Source organism: Mizuhopecten yessoensis, unplaced genomic scaffold, assembly GCF_002113885.1.
Source record: "Mizuhopecten yessoensis strain PY_sf001 unplaced genomic scaffold, ASM211388v2 scaffold10821, whole genome shotgun sequence".
Lineage (NCBI taxonomy): Eukaryota > Metazoa > Mollusca > Bivalvia > Pectinida > Pectinidae > Mizuhopecten > Mizuhopecten yessoensis.
In genome coordinates, this window is record NW_018408738.1 from 620,239 (window position 1) to 637,256 (window position 17,018).

A 17,018-nucleotide genomic window follows, 5' to 3' on the forward strand; every position below is an offset into this window, starting at 1 on the left:
CAAATTGTTTGTTATCTTTTGTCAAATTATACTTTCCTGCTAAAACATTTTTTGTCATAATTTTCAAATGCAAAAGAAAGTAAAAAGTAAAAATATGAGTTTAAAATACCTGGGTTGTCTGCTTTGAATCTCACAACCACGTAACCTTGCCGGGGAACCAGGATTGTATCCTTCAATGGCGGATCCTCCATGTTGGCTTCAGGCAGACCATCCCCTGCCCAGGACGGGTTTAGCCAAGTCGCATGGTTACAGATTGGCGTATCACACAGAATGTCAGCATTCTGCTCAGTGATACGTCCAGTAGAATCGGTGTTGTATTTAGGATAGCCGACCTTTATGACGTGAACATGATGCCCATGTATATGAATTCCATGAGCCAGACCATTTCTGCTGTTATCTGATCATTTCAAAACGAAGCTATGTCAGCTAGCAACGAATAAAGTATTTTTAACGACAATCAATATACCCTATGTTATTATAGGGATGATAAATATATTAGCCTAAAAATAGAAATTGAACCCCTTTCCAAGAAGCACAGTAATCAATTGATAAGGGTTAAGTGCTTTGTTTACATATTTTTCAGCAAATCATATATTGTATTTTTTTAATTATTATTGAACTTCATCCGTCCGAGCGTACCCATATTGAGGAGAACTAGTTGAATGGTATCGTTGATTGCCAACTTGACGATATTGGTACAGTCACATATATCCTGACATTCTGCATCAGCACAGCGAACGTGTGTGTCATTACCACTAGGTAGCAACTGTAAAGGTAAATCATAATGAATTCAAACGTCACCATCAACAATACTGATAGACAAAATAGAAACAAACGGTAACCCATGACGCATCATGACAGACAATGACAGTTCGCCAAGTGATACCATGACAGAAAATAACAGTTAGCCATGTGCAAAAATTAACAGAAAATAACAGTTAGCCATGTGAAAACATGACAGAAAATAACAGTTAACCATGTAAAACATGACAGAAAATAAAAGTTAGCCATGTGAAAACATGACAGCCAATAACAGTTAGCCATGTGAAAACATGAGAGAACATAACAGTTAACCATGTGAAAATATGACATAAAATAACAGTTAACCAAGTGAAAACATGACAGGAAATAACAGTTAGCCATGTTAAAACATGACAGAAAATAACATTTAACCATGTGAAAACATGACAGAAATAACAGTTAGGCATGTGAAAACATGACATAATATAACAGTTAACCATGTGAAAAAATGACAGAAAATAACAGTTATACATGTGAAAACATGACAGAAATAACAGTTAGGCATGTTAAAACATGACATAAAATAACAGTTAACCAAGTGAAAACATGATAGAAAATAACAGTTAGCCATGTGAAAACATGACAGAAAATAACAGTTAGGCATGTGATAACATGACAGACAGAAACAGTAACTCGGGATAACATAACATGCTATCATGACAGACAACTACAGTTACACAGGATATTGCAGTAACAGGAATTATAACGACAGATATTGACTAAATAAGGAAAAATGCATAAACTTCCACAAAATTGGAAATTGACACCACAGGTATCAAGTAAGATCACAATCATGAGTAAAGTTAGAAATAAGCATGTTCACTACAAAGTTAATCCATCGTACTATATTTCATTTGTAAAATCTAGCCGAATATGTTATTCGAAACAAAAAATATGTATAGCAACTCAAGCCGTAAGGCCAATAGAAGTTGTAAATTATAATGTAAATTAGGTATTATTACAACACACGACTTACCTGCAGCGGTACAGAAGGTCGGATAAACCTTTTCCCATTGATCGATGTAGGAAACGGGTCCGGGGAGCCACCTGTTTTCAATAGCGTGATGCTAAAAATTATGTTATGCTGCGTTGGTTACTCAAGTGTAATTACATTTGAATTATGAATCACTAAATGCTAAGCATATTAACTAATAAAACAATTGGAAAAATACTTGGAGTTCGGGATGACAAGAACAAAAGATAGAAATCTTAGTAAATGTATACATGTATTTAAATCAAATCTTAAAAACTACGACTTTAGCTACGAAACCCCTTACTAGACACGTATAAACGTAAACTTACGATAGATAATTATTAATATACTGAGATAGGCATTTAATCCTGAAGTTATAATAAGTCAGAGTGAGACTAACGAGTGTAGTGGAAGTTGAGGAAAATTTCCTGGAATGCGTCTGCCGACTCCAAGGAGACTGGGTGTTTTTGAATCACCTCAGGTGTTGACTTCATATCCCCAATCGACACACAATGAGTGTAGAGGTCATCTGGGTACTGCCTGTTTATAAACAAATGGACAAACTATCAGATACTGGCAACTCAAGCATCCTATGTTATTGTTGTATCAAATAGAGATATTTTTCCAAAAACGGTGATTAAACATTTTTTAAGAAATAAATGCATGGCTATTACAGATTATTTTAAACGTAATATTCGAGTAAGTTTATTTCCAGGTGTGGTGTTTAAGATTTGTCAAAATTGATAATATGACTCATAAATTAAAAGTGACACTTTGATGAAAAATCAGTTGCGGAAGGAAAAGGTAGGATAGTGAAAAGGAAATATTTGTTACACTATTATTCATTTGGTAACGTAAAATGTCGTATATTTTAGTTACCCGAAGAGGCAGTTCACCACGATACATGGTCTAGTAACGTCACACCTTGTTCTCTCCGTGTCAGGTACAAGTGAATTAGACCCCTCGTAGCGTAGAATACCTAAAGTCTGGTAGCACACAAACGGGTTATCAATACTAGGTTTTGTTTGTTTCATTACACTTTAAATACAATTGAAGTTCATAATTCAGATGCTTGTAGCACTATATTTTTATTATAAGCTTGTATTGACATAGATTTATTTGGGTTTTTTAATTCCTATAATTCGTACAATATCTTTTTTTTTTTTTAATTTTTTTTTTTGGAAAATTGTTAAACTATATTTTGTACTTTATGACATAGCATTTACCATAATGTCTTGATCAATGCGTCCTGTTGACCAATAGAAGTAGCACATGGGATATTGTCTATATTCAGAAATTTCAACAGTCGTCTTTATAACATAGTTTGCTATATGGTACATTGTATGTGAGTTTGAAACGTTTTAGATATAACGTTCCAGTTCATGGACTGAAAATTTTAAACGTGACAGGTCAAACTAATCATAGTTTTATATGTAATCAATGTAAATAATTGATAAGACGGTTATGTAAGTACATCCTCAATAGTATGCATTCACAATTAACACGGCTTTTTAATGCCTTGATATATTTTCATATACAATGTACATGTCGTGCTATTTCACATTTTAGACTTGACATCTACGATATATACAGTACAAAATAAAATAAAATATATAGATTTAAGGTGATTATTAACATGTAAAAAAGAAATTAAGTTATTTTGCTAACTTTAAAGTAAAATGAAAAATTCTGTAATGAGTTTCTAGTTTCTCAAATTCAATTGGAGTACAATTTAAAATATCTCATTTGTTTTCTTTTTTTAAATTTAGAATCTACTCGAGATTCATTATATGTATTGCTCTTGTCGCAGGCCCCCATTGTGAGAAATGATAATCCTTAAATGAATAAATTATCGTGTGTCCCTTCCACAAAGGTTAAAGATATGATAATGATGCCGAATAAAACGATAACATAATACAGTGTAGTTCTGTTGACCAGGTAAGATGCTTCTAAATCAAAGTTTTTAATGTGAAATGTTATTTAAAAACATGTTTTGTATTGATAGATTATAAACTTGTTAGTAATAGCAAATTATATAGTATATGTGTTTTGTACATAGAGAATCTGTCCTACGTTTCCCTTTATGCCAGATTTATGATACAAATTTCGGACTTTTCATGTTTGCAAGCCTCATATAATACAAAGTAAACTGTATAATTGTGATCTGAAACGAATATTTTGCACTTTGCTGCCTCTAAAACGACGAAAATTGCGCCCGCTTCACAATAACGTGATGTCACATTGATTATTCCTATTCGATTGTGATGTCATTTCCAGAGTGATATTTCACACGTTACATAAACATAGTTTATGTGATAGCTTTATGACTCTACATAACACGGTATTCATATGATAAATGATTTTATTATACAGTATTTGTATGATGTCATCAACTTAAAAGACAAAAAATAAAAATGAAATATTATGAACTCTAAAGTAGGGGAAGATTACAGCACATACTAAACATAGAGTACAAAATATACTTATCCCAAGTTCTATTTATCTAGTCTTTGTACTGATGGCGGTCTAATGGTTTAAGTTATAAATCTAGAGAGTTAAAGGATGTTTTGCTATTTACGTCGTATTCATCGAAGGAATCTTTTAAGAACTGTACTAAATGGAAGTAGATACATTAAAATGATGTATACAGTGACAGTAACATTCATTGACGTCCGGGTGACCCCTGTAATTGTAGTGACAACAGTTATTGATCGATTTCCCCATATGACAGTTTACTAGTCAAGCGTTGATAACATGAATTGTGGCAAAAATGTGTTGACACTAAACATAATTTTCATGTGAAGACTTTAAGATTGCTATGCAAGCCCAATCCATCTTATCGTTATCAACAGGACAAAAACGAAACAACAATAGGCAACACTTGTGCGACTTAGAAAACACACCACGTGAGCAACTTGTTCTTCTTAAAAGTACAATGATTGAATGATTGTGGGAAAGTTTTAAAGTAATTTGAATGTGTCGTTTTGTTAGTTCTATGATATTTTGACAAAATCGTAAGCTTTATATATCTAAAAAACTGTACCTGGTTTTGTCCGCCGTTTGCCAGTGTTGATACCCTAATCCAGTAACTTCCGATTGGTTGGTCCGTCCGCACCAGCATATCAAAACGCTCCCCACCATTGATAATAACGGCGTCACCTCTAACGCCAACAATTGCGTTCCCGTCCACGGCAACAACCTCCAGCTCGTGCTAGTGAGTTTTAACAGTTATGATATTTTTAATAGCATCGGAAATATTTATAATTATGTTTAAAAATGAATACGCTAGAGGATGCAATAATCATTGCTTATAAATTGTATGAACTCAAAACAATAAAGAATAAAATAACAACTTTCTTCGGCTGACTTTCTTAACACTTATTTTAGAGAGAGAAAAAAATCACGTTGATTACTCACGCGCTCAATGGACTGTATTGCTCATTATCAATCATACTTAATTAAGAATGATATATGTATCATTTATCAGAAAGTCGTCCTCAGAATAAAATTTCAAAAAAAGAGATACATATTTGCGCTCTGTTTTGTTAAATATTGTTTAGCAACTCCTTTTATGAAGTCGACGGCCAGGTTACCTGATCGACGGACACCTGTAATGGGTAAACCATTGTAGCGCTGATCACTCGGAATCTGTACGTATCATTAGCTGTCACATTGAAAGTCTCAACTGTCCATTGTACGCTGTCTGCAGTCATATTTGTCAAAAATGAGTTTCCTGAATAAACATAGAAAGTTTATTGTTTTGTATTAAAAAGTCTAGAGTTTTTATATATTTAATATTAATAGTATATTACCATGTGTAAGGGGTTTGTTGGTGTCCCTCGCTTTTGGAAGAGTTAGAGATCTCTGTACAGTTTCAAAACGGGGTCCATGAACGAGTTTGTGTATGTGCCATCTGACTTCTGGGTAACTTGCCTGTAAATTATCTGTCTATAGTTTTTAGTTGGTGTCAATGATCTGGTTTGTGTTTGTGTCATCTGACTTCTGGGCACTTACCTGTAAATTATCTGTCTATAGTTTTTAGTTGGTGTCAATGATCTGGTTTGTGTTTGTGTCATCTGACTTCTGGGCACTTACCTGTAAATTATCTGTCTATAGTTTTTAGTTGGTGTCAATGATCTGGTTTGTGTTTGTGTCATCTGACTTCTGGGCACTTACCTGTAAATTATCTGTCTATAGTTTTTAGTTGGTGTCAATGATCTGGTTTGTGTTTGTGTCATCTGACTTCTGGGCACTTACCTGTAAATTATCTGTCTATAGTTTTTAGTTGGTGTCAATGATCTGGTTTGTGTTTGTGTCATCTGACTTCTGGGCACTTACCTGTAAATTATCTGTCTATAGTTTTTAGTTGGTGTCAATGATCTGGTTTGTGTTTGTGTCATCTGACTTCTGGGCACTTACCTGTAAATTATCTGTCTATAATTTTTAAGTTGGTGTCAATGATCTGGTTTGTGTTTGTGTCATCTGACTTCTGGGCACTTACCTGTAAATTATCTGTCTATAATTTTTAAGTTGGTGTCAATGATCTGGTTTGTGTTTGTGTCATCTGACTTCTGGGCACTTACCTGTAAATTATCTGTCTATAGTTTTTAGTTGGTGTCAATGATCTGGTTTGTGTTTGTGTCATCTGACTTCTGGGCACTTACCTGTAAATTATCTGTCTATAGTTTTTAAGTTGGTGTCAATGATCTGGTTTGTGTTTGTGTCATCTGACTTCTGGGCACTTACCTGTAAATTATCTGTCTATAGTTTTTAGTTGGTGTCAATGATCTGGTTTGTGTTTGTGTCATCTGACTTCTGGGCACTTACCTGTAAATTATCTGTCTATAGTTTTTAAGTTGGTGTCAATGATCTGGTTTGTGTTTGTGTCATCTGACTTCTGGGCACTTACCTGTAAATTATCTGTCTATAGTTTTTAGTTGGTGTCAATGATCTGGTTTGTGTTTGTGTCATCTGACTTCTGGGCACTTACCTGTAAATTATCTGTCTATAGTTTTTTAGTTGGTGTCAATGATCTGGTTTGTGTTTGTGTCATCTGACTTCTGGGGAACTTACCTGTAAATTATCTGTCTATAATTTTTAGTTTGTGTCAATGATCTAGTTTGTGTTTGTGCCATCTGACTACTGGGTAACTTGTCTGTAAATTATCTGTCTACAGTTTGTAGTTGGTGTAAATGATCTCGTTTGTGTTGGTGTCATCTCACTTATTGAACACTTACCTGTAAAGGATCTATTAACAGTTTTTAGTTGGTTTCAAAGATCTAGTTTGTTTTGATTGTCCTCGCTGCTTTCACGCCTAGTGATTTACTTCTGGTTTTTTGGGTGTCAAAAAAATATTTGGTTATACTGATCTTATGTATAAAAGGAATTGGTCTACAGGCATAGCCTTTATAAGCCCTCTCGTTACAAAACATAACAGTATATACAGATGTTTCTTTAAGTATTAAAATGAGGGATTATTTGTACTTTGAATTTAATTTGACAATACATATTTCAAATATCGCAATTGTTGTATGATAGGTTATTTTACAAAGCTATTTGAGAATCTAATAAAAACAGTCTGGTGTCTCTAATGTAATTCTGAATCGTTTCAACAACATTTATATTCATATTTACGTCTCGTGATTAAAAACCGTAAATAAAAGTTTGGGTATTGAGTGGAATAGCATCACTCATCGCTGACAGAGAGTTAAGTAATATTAGACTGGTTAAAAAGTGATCACGACGTTTGATTTTTTTGTGGATGTCCATGATATCGTTTGTTTTGATTGCCCTCTGCGTTTGCTGTTATATATTGGTGTGCTGACACCACGGAGTTTCTTTTCCTAAAATAATTGGTAACGTTAGCATTACACGTAACATAATTATAAACGAATATGCGCGATGACAATATTTTGTGTGTTTAAAATGGTCGCTTGCAAAACGATCAAATTGGCAATATGTGACCTTTTGTCTGATAATACCTACCCTTCCCATTAATGAGTATAGATTCAAAGGGAAGAAACCCAACATTCTCCTGATTAGCTCCAGCATATGGCACAAAACACTGGTCTGCATCGAATCCACGAAGAAACCTACATATACAAATGTTTAAACGTACAAATTCCGTAGAAAATTTGAAAGATTCATTGTATAATGTAAGGAAGTATGAAACAAAATTTGATGAGAGAAGTAAAAATAAATACAACAATAGCCACTCTTAAATGAGCAGAAGCTCAATAAGTGAGCAGTGTTAGTGATGAGAATAATTGGGGCAATCCCTGCTGAGGAAGCATGAAATTGGAGGTAAGTATACAAATCGTTACTGTAACACAAAGTGCGATTTTAGTACATATGGTTTACATAGATAAGTGGTTGAGATATATGTTTTTAAAACTTACTGTAGCATGCCCCAGTCAAGGAAGCTGATCAATTCGGTCGATGATTCATGGAACCAGTCTTGTAGGAACATCAGAAACTCTGTCTTTTTATTTTGATTTGCTTCCTAATAAGGAAAAAATATATATTTATACCGCTTTGATCATTTTCGTATTGTAAAATATATGCTTAACGTTTTATTTATGGTAGCGCAAGATTCATCCCACCTGCAGCTAATACACTCTCACCGACTTCCTCTTTCTTATCTTTCACTCTGTGCATATTCATTCCTTCTCTCTACCCCATTATTTCTGCATTCTCATGCATTAAGTACAAATTGCTAATCTCTTCATACCGTCTACAACATCGCCCAGGGAAGGAGGGCAATGGGTTCTGTCCCAGGCTGGAGCATACCAAAGTCCTTAGAAGTGGAACAGTTGTATGGGTTCTGTCCCAGACTCGCACACCCCCAAGTCCTTAGAAGTTGAACATCTGTATGGGTTCTGTCCCAGACTGGCACATTCGTAACTGTTGTTTCCTGCTTTACGTTCAGCATTAAGGGTAATGACAACAGCTAGTCAACCCGCTGTCAGTATAATGTGACTGGGTGAAATGCTATGCTTGGAGCCTTTGGCATGGTATTTCAGTGAGGTACATTGTAGCACTATAAAGTGAACATCAAATTCTCACAATCACATTTACATTTTTTTAATTTGATTGTTATGCATGTTGATGCTTATTTATGCTTTACTTAACGATATTACAGTGCCCCCATACTTAATATATGTTTACAAAATAGAAAGAACTAAAGTACCTCCTTTTCTTCTTCCCCCGTTCTCTCGAGGACTACCAATGCACCTGTTAGTCCCTCCGTCCTCTGCGCTCCATGATGAGAGTGATACCAATGAGTTCCACTGGGCTCAGCCAAAAAACTACATGTATAACGTCACACATAACTGTTATTTATAAGTCATAACAGTTTTTAATCAGATTCTGTTTGATACCAAAACTAGGATAAACACAATATTCAGATAGTATCCTTAGAGATCGATTGGATTGAAAAAAAATATTAACTCATCACTTGTCCTTGAAAAATATAAAATATAATACAAAAATGAGGTAGATTGTTTACCTATATGTAAAGGTTTGCTCGGGGTTGATAGGACAGTGTGACAGAGACCCAACACCGTCCATCCAGGGCGTGCCCCACTGTATGAGGCCATGCCAGTGTATCGTAACTCCCTCCGACATCAGCTTGTTTTTCACTACCACCTCCACCTAAACGAATCCGACACTACTGTTCATGAACAATTGCGGCATTGAAAAAATGAGAACACTTCATTAACTTCAGATGATGAAAATGAAAAAAAACACAAAGTTAAAAAAAAACCGGTGTTAATCATTGACTTAATTCTTATGCATTTCAATCTGAAACGAAAAGATTATGTATTTCTTTCTTTCCATTAGAATTGATATAGCGTAATCTGTTGAAGTCGATATATCGATCTTCCGCCATTTTTATTGTACAGGATCAAGTTGCAATGTCAATATTTGTATAAATAGATAAATAAAAAAATAAAAATGAAAGAAATGCGTTCATGAATTTACACCAAATTGTGATGACATACTGCTGTCAAGTGCCTGTATTCACGAAATCTTCTCAATCCAAAGTTGGGTTCTATGCTCAAGACGGATTTCGTGTTCCTATATTGTTTTGAAGCATATACTGTTTTCAATGAGTAGATCTGACTATTCGACCCTGTCGTTTCATTTAATCCAGTTAAAAGCAAGTTGGTTTGACCACTGAACCAATGCGTGAGAACTGTTTCATGAATGCGGGCCTTGATTGTGTCTGACCACGGAACAATATAAAGTCTAACCTGCTGTCCTTGATAAACCACGATGGACGGTCCAGGGTACTGACCATTGATGGTGTAGATCATTTTGTACTGGCCATCGGTCAGTAACACAGTTTCCAAATCTGACAAAAATGAACCAAGATATGGTTTACAAATGATAATGCATTTTTCACTGTGAAGAAAATTTTCTTTTCTTCTTTGTCCAGAATGCAAATAACATTCCCGGGAAAGAACGACGGTGATTCATACACTTCCTTACATTGCGTGTGTTCACTTAAATACGGATAAAAACCAAAGTCATATGGACCATATGAAAACGCAGTAAAGTATGTAGTATGTTTGTCTACAGACATTGGTGCACAACCTACTTAAAAATGGCAACGACCAACCGCATCTATCTGTCAACACTCATTAATAATTTCATAAATATTTCGAATCAGAAGAATTTTATCGGTGTTTAAAATTTTTACCTATTTACAAGTGGTGGACAGATACTTGGGTAGGTTACCGGTTTGTATCATATATTGTACATGAACATTGTGAACCTTGAATACGATAATATTGCAGCAATTTGAAAATATGACCTCACAAAATTCAACAGGGCCTACGGACTTGGCCGGGGTAATGGCCGTGCTAGTGGACATAGCGAGTAAGATGAGCTCATCGGTAGGTGAGAAAGTGGGTCAGACGGCCAGTAAGCCCACATACGCACAGGCTATGAACAATACAGGTGTACCGGGTATTGATGTACGTGACAAAGATGTCACACTGGATGCCAGTAATAACAGCACTATGGACGCGGGCGTGACCGATGGGGTCCTATACCCCCCGGGATACGGCACTGCTAAACCGGTGTTTTTGAAAGAAACGGATGTTTTTGAAGTTGACAATATTAACAATTTTAATAAACAATGGTTAAACCACACTGAGATGTATATGAGCTTGGGCGCTGTAATACCAGCAGAACGACTCAGTGGTATTCAACGTACCGGTAATGTGTGGCGAATATACCCAGACAACATTCCTGATCGCGTGAAATTACTCTCGACCGGTGTAACCGTTAGAGGGAAACACGTGTTCCTTATACCGGAAAATCCGCGACGCCCGAGGCATGATCCAATTAGCACAACGCGAATTAAAATATCAAATGTACCGTTATCAGCTGACGACGGGCTGATTAAGCGAGGTCTTGAGGAGCAAGGATGTGTTATACTAGACCTTTACAGGGAAAAACTAAGAATTAACAATAAACTTACCAATTGTGACACAGGAGATCGTATAGTGTTTGTAAAAAAACTGACATCAGAACTGCCGAGAACGCTACGACTCGGAAAATACTACAGTACCATTTGGTATTACGGACAACCAAAGACGGAAAGACAGACAGAAAAAAAACCAGAACAAAAATGTAACAAATGTCTAGAGACAGGACATAGTACGATAGATTGTAAGAATGACTGGACATGTTTCATCTGTAAGGAACGAGGACATAAACGACAAGATTGTACCAAGGACATGAATGAGTCAGAGACAGAGTCTGAGTCAGAGACAGAGTCTGAGTCAGAGACGGAGTCGAAATCAGAGACAGAGGCAGAGATATTCACAGAGACAGCGACAAACAACGAAACTGACAATCAACAACGAGACAACGAAAATAAGGCGGAGACTGGCAATACTGTAACAGAGAAAAAACAACAGAATAGAACATCAAGGAAAGATAGAAATGGACAGACAAACTCAATCAAACAATTTTTAGTCTCAGCTAAGGAAGGTTCTAAAACACCGGGGCAAGACAGAACGAGAAGCCTGTCAAAAAAAAGACCGCCTTCAGCAACAGAATTGAATGACGCAAAAAAATCAAAGAAAGGCACAGGAGAGAATGATGGTAATACACGATGAAGAAATATATACATATTCTCTCCCTTAATGTACAAGGGCTAAGAGACAAAGGAAAGAGACTGAGAACATACGAATGGTTAAAACAACAACAAACTGACATATTAATGATACAAGAAACACACTTCACTAATGAATTATGTGATGTAATAGATAATGAGGTAAATGAAGTATTACATTGTTTCCATAATTATGGGGAACGAAACAGTAAAGGAGTATCGATACTTATAAAAAAATCACTTAATGCTGTAGTTATTAACCACAGTATTTCTGATAATGGTCGATATATTTTAATGAATTTGAAAATTGGTGATAAAATGTTTACTTTAGTAAATATATATGCACCAAATATTGAAAATGAAAGGAACGCTTTTTTTAAATTAGTAACAAAAGAAATAAAGGAAAAGAGTATAGGAAGTACAATTATTGGGGGTGATTTTAATGAGGTACTTAATCAAAGAGACAGAAAAACAATAGGAAAGATTAGACATAAAAATATAACATATGGACTTAAACAATTGATACAAACAGCACACTTATTAGATATTTGGAGGCATAAGAACACAGATAGAATACAATATACGTGGAGACGAAACAGACAAGGGGCTGCAAGTAGAATAGACTATTTTTTAACAGAAAAGGGAAATTGCAGTATTATAAAATCAGCAGATATCCGTCCAGCTCAAATTAAATCTACAGACCATCAAGCAATATCACTGAAACTATTTATAGGTGACAAAAAGGGGCCGGGTGTATGGAAAATAAATAATAGTATTTTAGCAGATGAAGAATATAATATAATAATACAAGACAGTTTAAAGCAGTCAATTGAAATATGTAACAAGGAGAATTTAAATAAGAGAACAACATGGGATTATTGCAAGACAATGTTCAAACACGAAACTATTAATTATTGTGTTAACAAATCAAAGCAACGAAAGGCTGATATTGAAATATTGGAAAATAGGTTAAACCACTTACATAAGAAAATAAATTTAACAGAAAATGAACAGGTAAAAATAAAAGAAAATGAATCAAGGCTTGAAGATTTATACGAAAATAAAGCAAAAGGCGCACAGATTCGGGCTCGATCTAACTGGATAGAACAAGGAGAGAAAAATACAAAATATTTTTTAAACCTAGAAAAACACCGACAAACACAAAAAGTGATACATGAAATTGAAGACGAAAATGGGAAAAGAGTTCAAGAACCAGGGAAAATTATGAATACTATAAAACAATTCTATGAGAAATTATACCAATCCGATAAACAGAATGGTAATGACATAGATAGATACGTACAAAATATTGAAGAAATTAAGCAATTAACAGATAAAGATAGGGAGGTTTGTGATGGAGAATTAACATTAGAAGAATGCACGGCTGCGGTAAAAAAGAGGAAAAAAAATAAAAGTCCTGGAATGGATGGACTCTCAGTAGAATTTTATGAGCTTTTTTGGAAAAAAATAGGTACTTTAGTAACAGATGTATTAAATGAAGCATATGCTAATGGAGAGCTCAGTGTGACCCAAAAATATGGATTAGTAACATTGATTTATAAGAAAAATGAAATTGAAAAGCTGGAAAATTGGAGACCTATATCGTTGCTGAATATAGACTACAAAATTGCAGCACATGTATTAGCGACGCGACTGAAGGAGGTGATGCCTAAAATAATAAGCACAGATCAAAATGGGTACATTAAGAAGCGATTTAAAGGCTTTAATATAAGGCAAATCCAAGATGTAATTGATTATTTAGAAAAATTTAATATAGACTTGTGTACACTTTTTCTAGATTTTAAAAAGGCATTTGATACAATAGAATGGGACTTCATGTATGCTAGCTTATACAGATTTGGATTCGGTAAGTCATTTATTAATTGGATAAAAACATTATATTCAGATATTAAAGGATTGGTAAAAAATAATAATTGGATATCAGGTGAATATAAGATCTCAAGAGGAATTAGACAAGGTTGTCCGCTTTCTTGTTTAATCTTTGTAATTGCGGTGGAGCTAATGGCTACCAAAATAAGAAATACTGTTGATGTGAAAGGGTTTAAATTAAACAGAAAACACATCAAAATAGCGCAGCTTGCAGATGACACTACATTATTTTTGCAGTATAATGATATTCGTAAAGCTATTCAACTTGTAGAAGAATTTGGAAAATTCTCAGGATTGAAATTAAATAAAAATAAGACTGAGGGCTTATGGTTGGGTAGCAATAAAAGAAAAGGAAAACATTACGAGGGGATTAAATGGAAAACGGAAATTAAATCACTTGGAATATACTTTGGGACAAATACAAAAGTCTGTAATAATTTGAATTGGGAAAGTAAAAAGACAACAATGGATGAAATGCTTAAAAATTGGAAAAAAAGAAAACTCACTTTCATCGGAAAATCCGTTATAGTACAAACTCTTTTAATTCCAAAAATAACATATTTAGCAAATATGCAAATAATATCAAAGAGTCAAATAATTGAATTAGAGCAAAAGGTCTTTTGGTTTATATGGGAAGGTAGTGAAAAGGTGAAGAGAAAAACGATGATAGGACCGTATGAACAGGGCGGGCTGAAAATAAGAGATATTCAGTCACATATAGATATGTTGAGAGTGGGGTGGGTGAAAAGATTAATTGATGGCAGTGAAGCAAATTGGAAATCATTACCAGAAAAAATGTTTGATAGATATGGAAAAAAATATCTCATTTTTAAAATGAACATCGGTAAAATAACAAATCTTGGGAAAACTGATATATCTGATTTTTACATTGATATGTTAGAGGCGTGGATACGGCTAGGAGGGGGATTGAAACGAAATTGTAAAACATTTTATGATGTAAGAAAGGAAGTTATCTGGGGGAACAGCAATATAAAATTCAAAGGAAAATCACTTGTTTACAAACACTGGGCTGATAGTAACATAATAACAATCGATGATATTATTAATAGACACGGGAAAATAGACGAACAAAACATATTGAATAAATTACAAGATACTAGAAATTGGATAAGTGAAATAAACACTTTAAAAAATGCAATACCAAAAACGTGGTTAGATTTATTAAAAACAAATGAATCAAGATGCACACAAGTAAAATGTAGCAAAGGGTTTCTAACATATGATGGAAAACAGTATAAACAGATAGAAACTATTAATAATACATTTTTGTACAATGCGTTTATAGCAAAAAAGTGTATAAAAACGCACTCCATTGAAAAGTGGAAGAGAGTGCTGAACATAGCAGGATCACAACTTTTTAATGATTTGACTCAATTTATATTTTATAATCTGAAAGATAACCGTCATAAAATGTATAGATGGAAACTCTTTCAAAACATATTACCAAATAAAGTACTGCTAAATCAGTGGAAAATCGAGGATAATAATTTATGTAACATTTGTAATGTCACAGAGGATTATAGACATTACTTTATTGAATGTGACTATTTGAGTATATATTGGGCAAGAATAACAAAACTATTTAAAGGTGTTGGATATACAGTAAATATGCAAAATCTAAAATACATTGTAGTTGGTTACAAAATTAATTGTAATAGTTACACAGAGGTCAATATTTTACTTACTATAATTGGATACACCATTTATAAAGTATATCATATTAGCGAACAGAAACAGAAAGGAATTAATTTGTTATCCCAATTTAAGTATGAATTAAAAATGTTACATACCAAATATAAGAATAATAGGAAAAGTGCAATCAATTATTTCATCGAAAACTTATGAATTTATGTATAATGTATATAGACAGAGTGATAGATGTATGCCATGACATGAATTAAAAATGTTACATACAAAATATTAGAATAAGAGGTACAATCAAGTATTTCATGGAAAAAATATGAACTTACATATAATGTTTATGGTATAAATGAATGAATAGTTGGATATGTGAATGGATAGATTTATAGATGAATGGAATGAAAGATGAAGATGAACAAATGGAAAAAGTAATGAGTAAATGTAACATGTACTTGAAATAATGAATGGATAAATAAAAAATAAAAAAGACAACAAGCATTATGATGAACATTTCAATCAAGACAGCTCATTACAATGACCAACACAGTGGTGTTTTTTTTTTTAAATGGATAACTTTTTAAAATCTATCTAAATACTAAATATAATGGTATATTTATTTTTGTTTATCTTTTATTTCGATCTCTTTATATAATAAATTATTATTGTTGCATTCAAATATTGGATATATTATTTAAATGAAACATATCATAACATATTTTTTATTTCTTTATTTGCTATATATTATTATATTATTTCATTAATAACCTATGTGATTTAAAACATACTTCACATTATTATCATTATATGTATTGGAAAACATAATTAAGTATAAAGAAAAGGAATGCCAAAATATATCATGTTCTCGTAATGCATAATATGATATATATTATATATATAGAATAACGCTACAAAAAAATAAAAATAAAAATAAAAACAAAACAAAAATATTAAGAAAGGTGTTTTTTATGGAAAATATATATTTATAATGGTATTTATATAATTATTATTTACTTGGCAATAGCAATCATAAACAAATAATAATGAAAACGCACACTGTCACGGTACATGTATTGTTATTGATGATGCTGAATGATTAACACTGAGTGCAACAAAAACAAAACAAAACACTCATTAATAATTTCATAAATATTTCACCGTTTGATGATTTCAAGAAATCAAGACAATGTGGGTGTTTTTTTTATCAATTTACTTTAGTTGTAATACCAAAGACATTTGAATAAAAAGTGGAACTTTGGTAAATGACTACAATGAATGATAACTGAGTGTTAGGAAACAGACAATATAGAGTAAGAAGTCTATAATAGTCCAGAGATAATTGATGGAAAATATTTTGATTTGTTCCCGTGATGCTTATTTTTTTATTCGGATAAATATTCTATGAAAACCTCAAATAAATTTATCCATTTTAGATGATATATAACTTGCATTCATTTGATAAAATATCAAAACAAAAACATAATATAACCTAACGTTACTGGCCTCAAAGTAACGCTTCAGTAATAACCTTTGGAAAAAAATGCAACGTATATATTTCTTAAGACG

At 33.3% G+C, this 17,018-nt stretch overlaps 1 protein-coding gene across 4 annotated transcripts in view; it reads right to left on the reverse strand.

The window, feature by feature from the left end:
- LOC110462678 (L-ascorbate oxidase-like) overlaps window positions 1–17,018 on the reverse strand; it is a 40,369-nt gene that overhangs the window by 7,048 nt on the left and 16,303 nt on the right. For all 4 annotated transcript variants that reach the window (XM_021516766.1, XM_021516768.1, XM_021516765.1 and 1 more), the window contains 12 exons: window positions 10,030–10,130; window positions 9,282–9,427; window positions 8,964–9,081; window positions 8,173–8,276; window positions 7,760–7,866; window positions 5,368–5,507; window positions 4,818–4,985; window positions 2,654–2,760; window positions 2,175–2,314; window positions 1,778–1,848; window positions 640–766; window positions 110–397 (listed from right to left, as the gene is read on the reverse strand). In XM_021516766.1, the coding sequence (XP_021372441.1) occupies window positions 110–397; window positions 640–766; window positions 1,778–1,848; window positions 2,175–2,314; window positions 2,654–2,760; window positions 4,818–4,985; window positions 5,368–5,507; window positions 7,760–7,866; window positions 8,173–8,276; window positions 8,964–9,081; window positions 9,282–9,427; window positions 10,030–10,130 (1,617 nt within the window). The remainder of the gene's footprint in view (window positions 1–109; window positions 398–639; window positions 767–1,777; window positions 1,849–2,174; window positions 2,315–2,653; window positions 2,761–4,817; window positions 4,986–5,367; window positions 5,508–7,759; window positions 7,867–8,172; window positions 8,277–8,963; window positions 9,082–9,281; window positions 9,428–10,029; window positions 10,131–17,018) is intronic.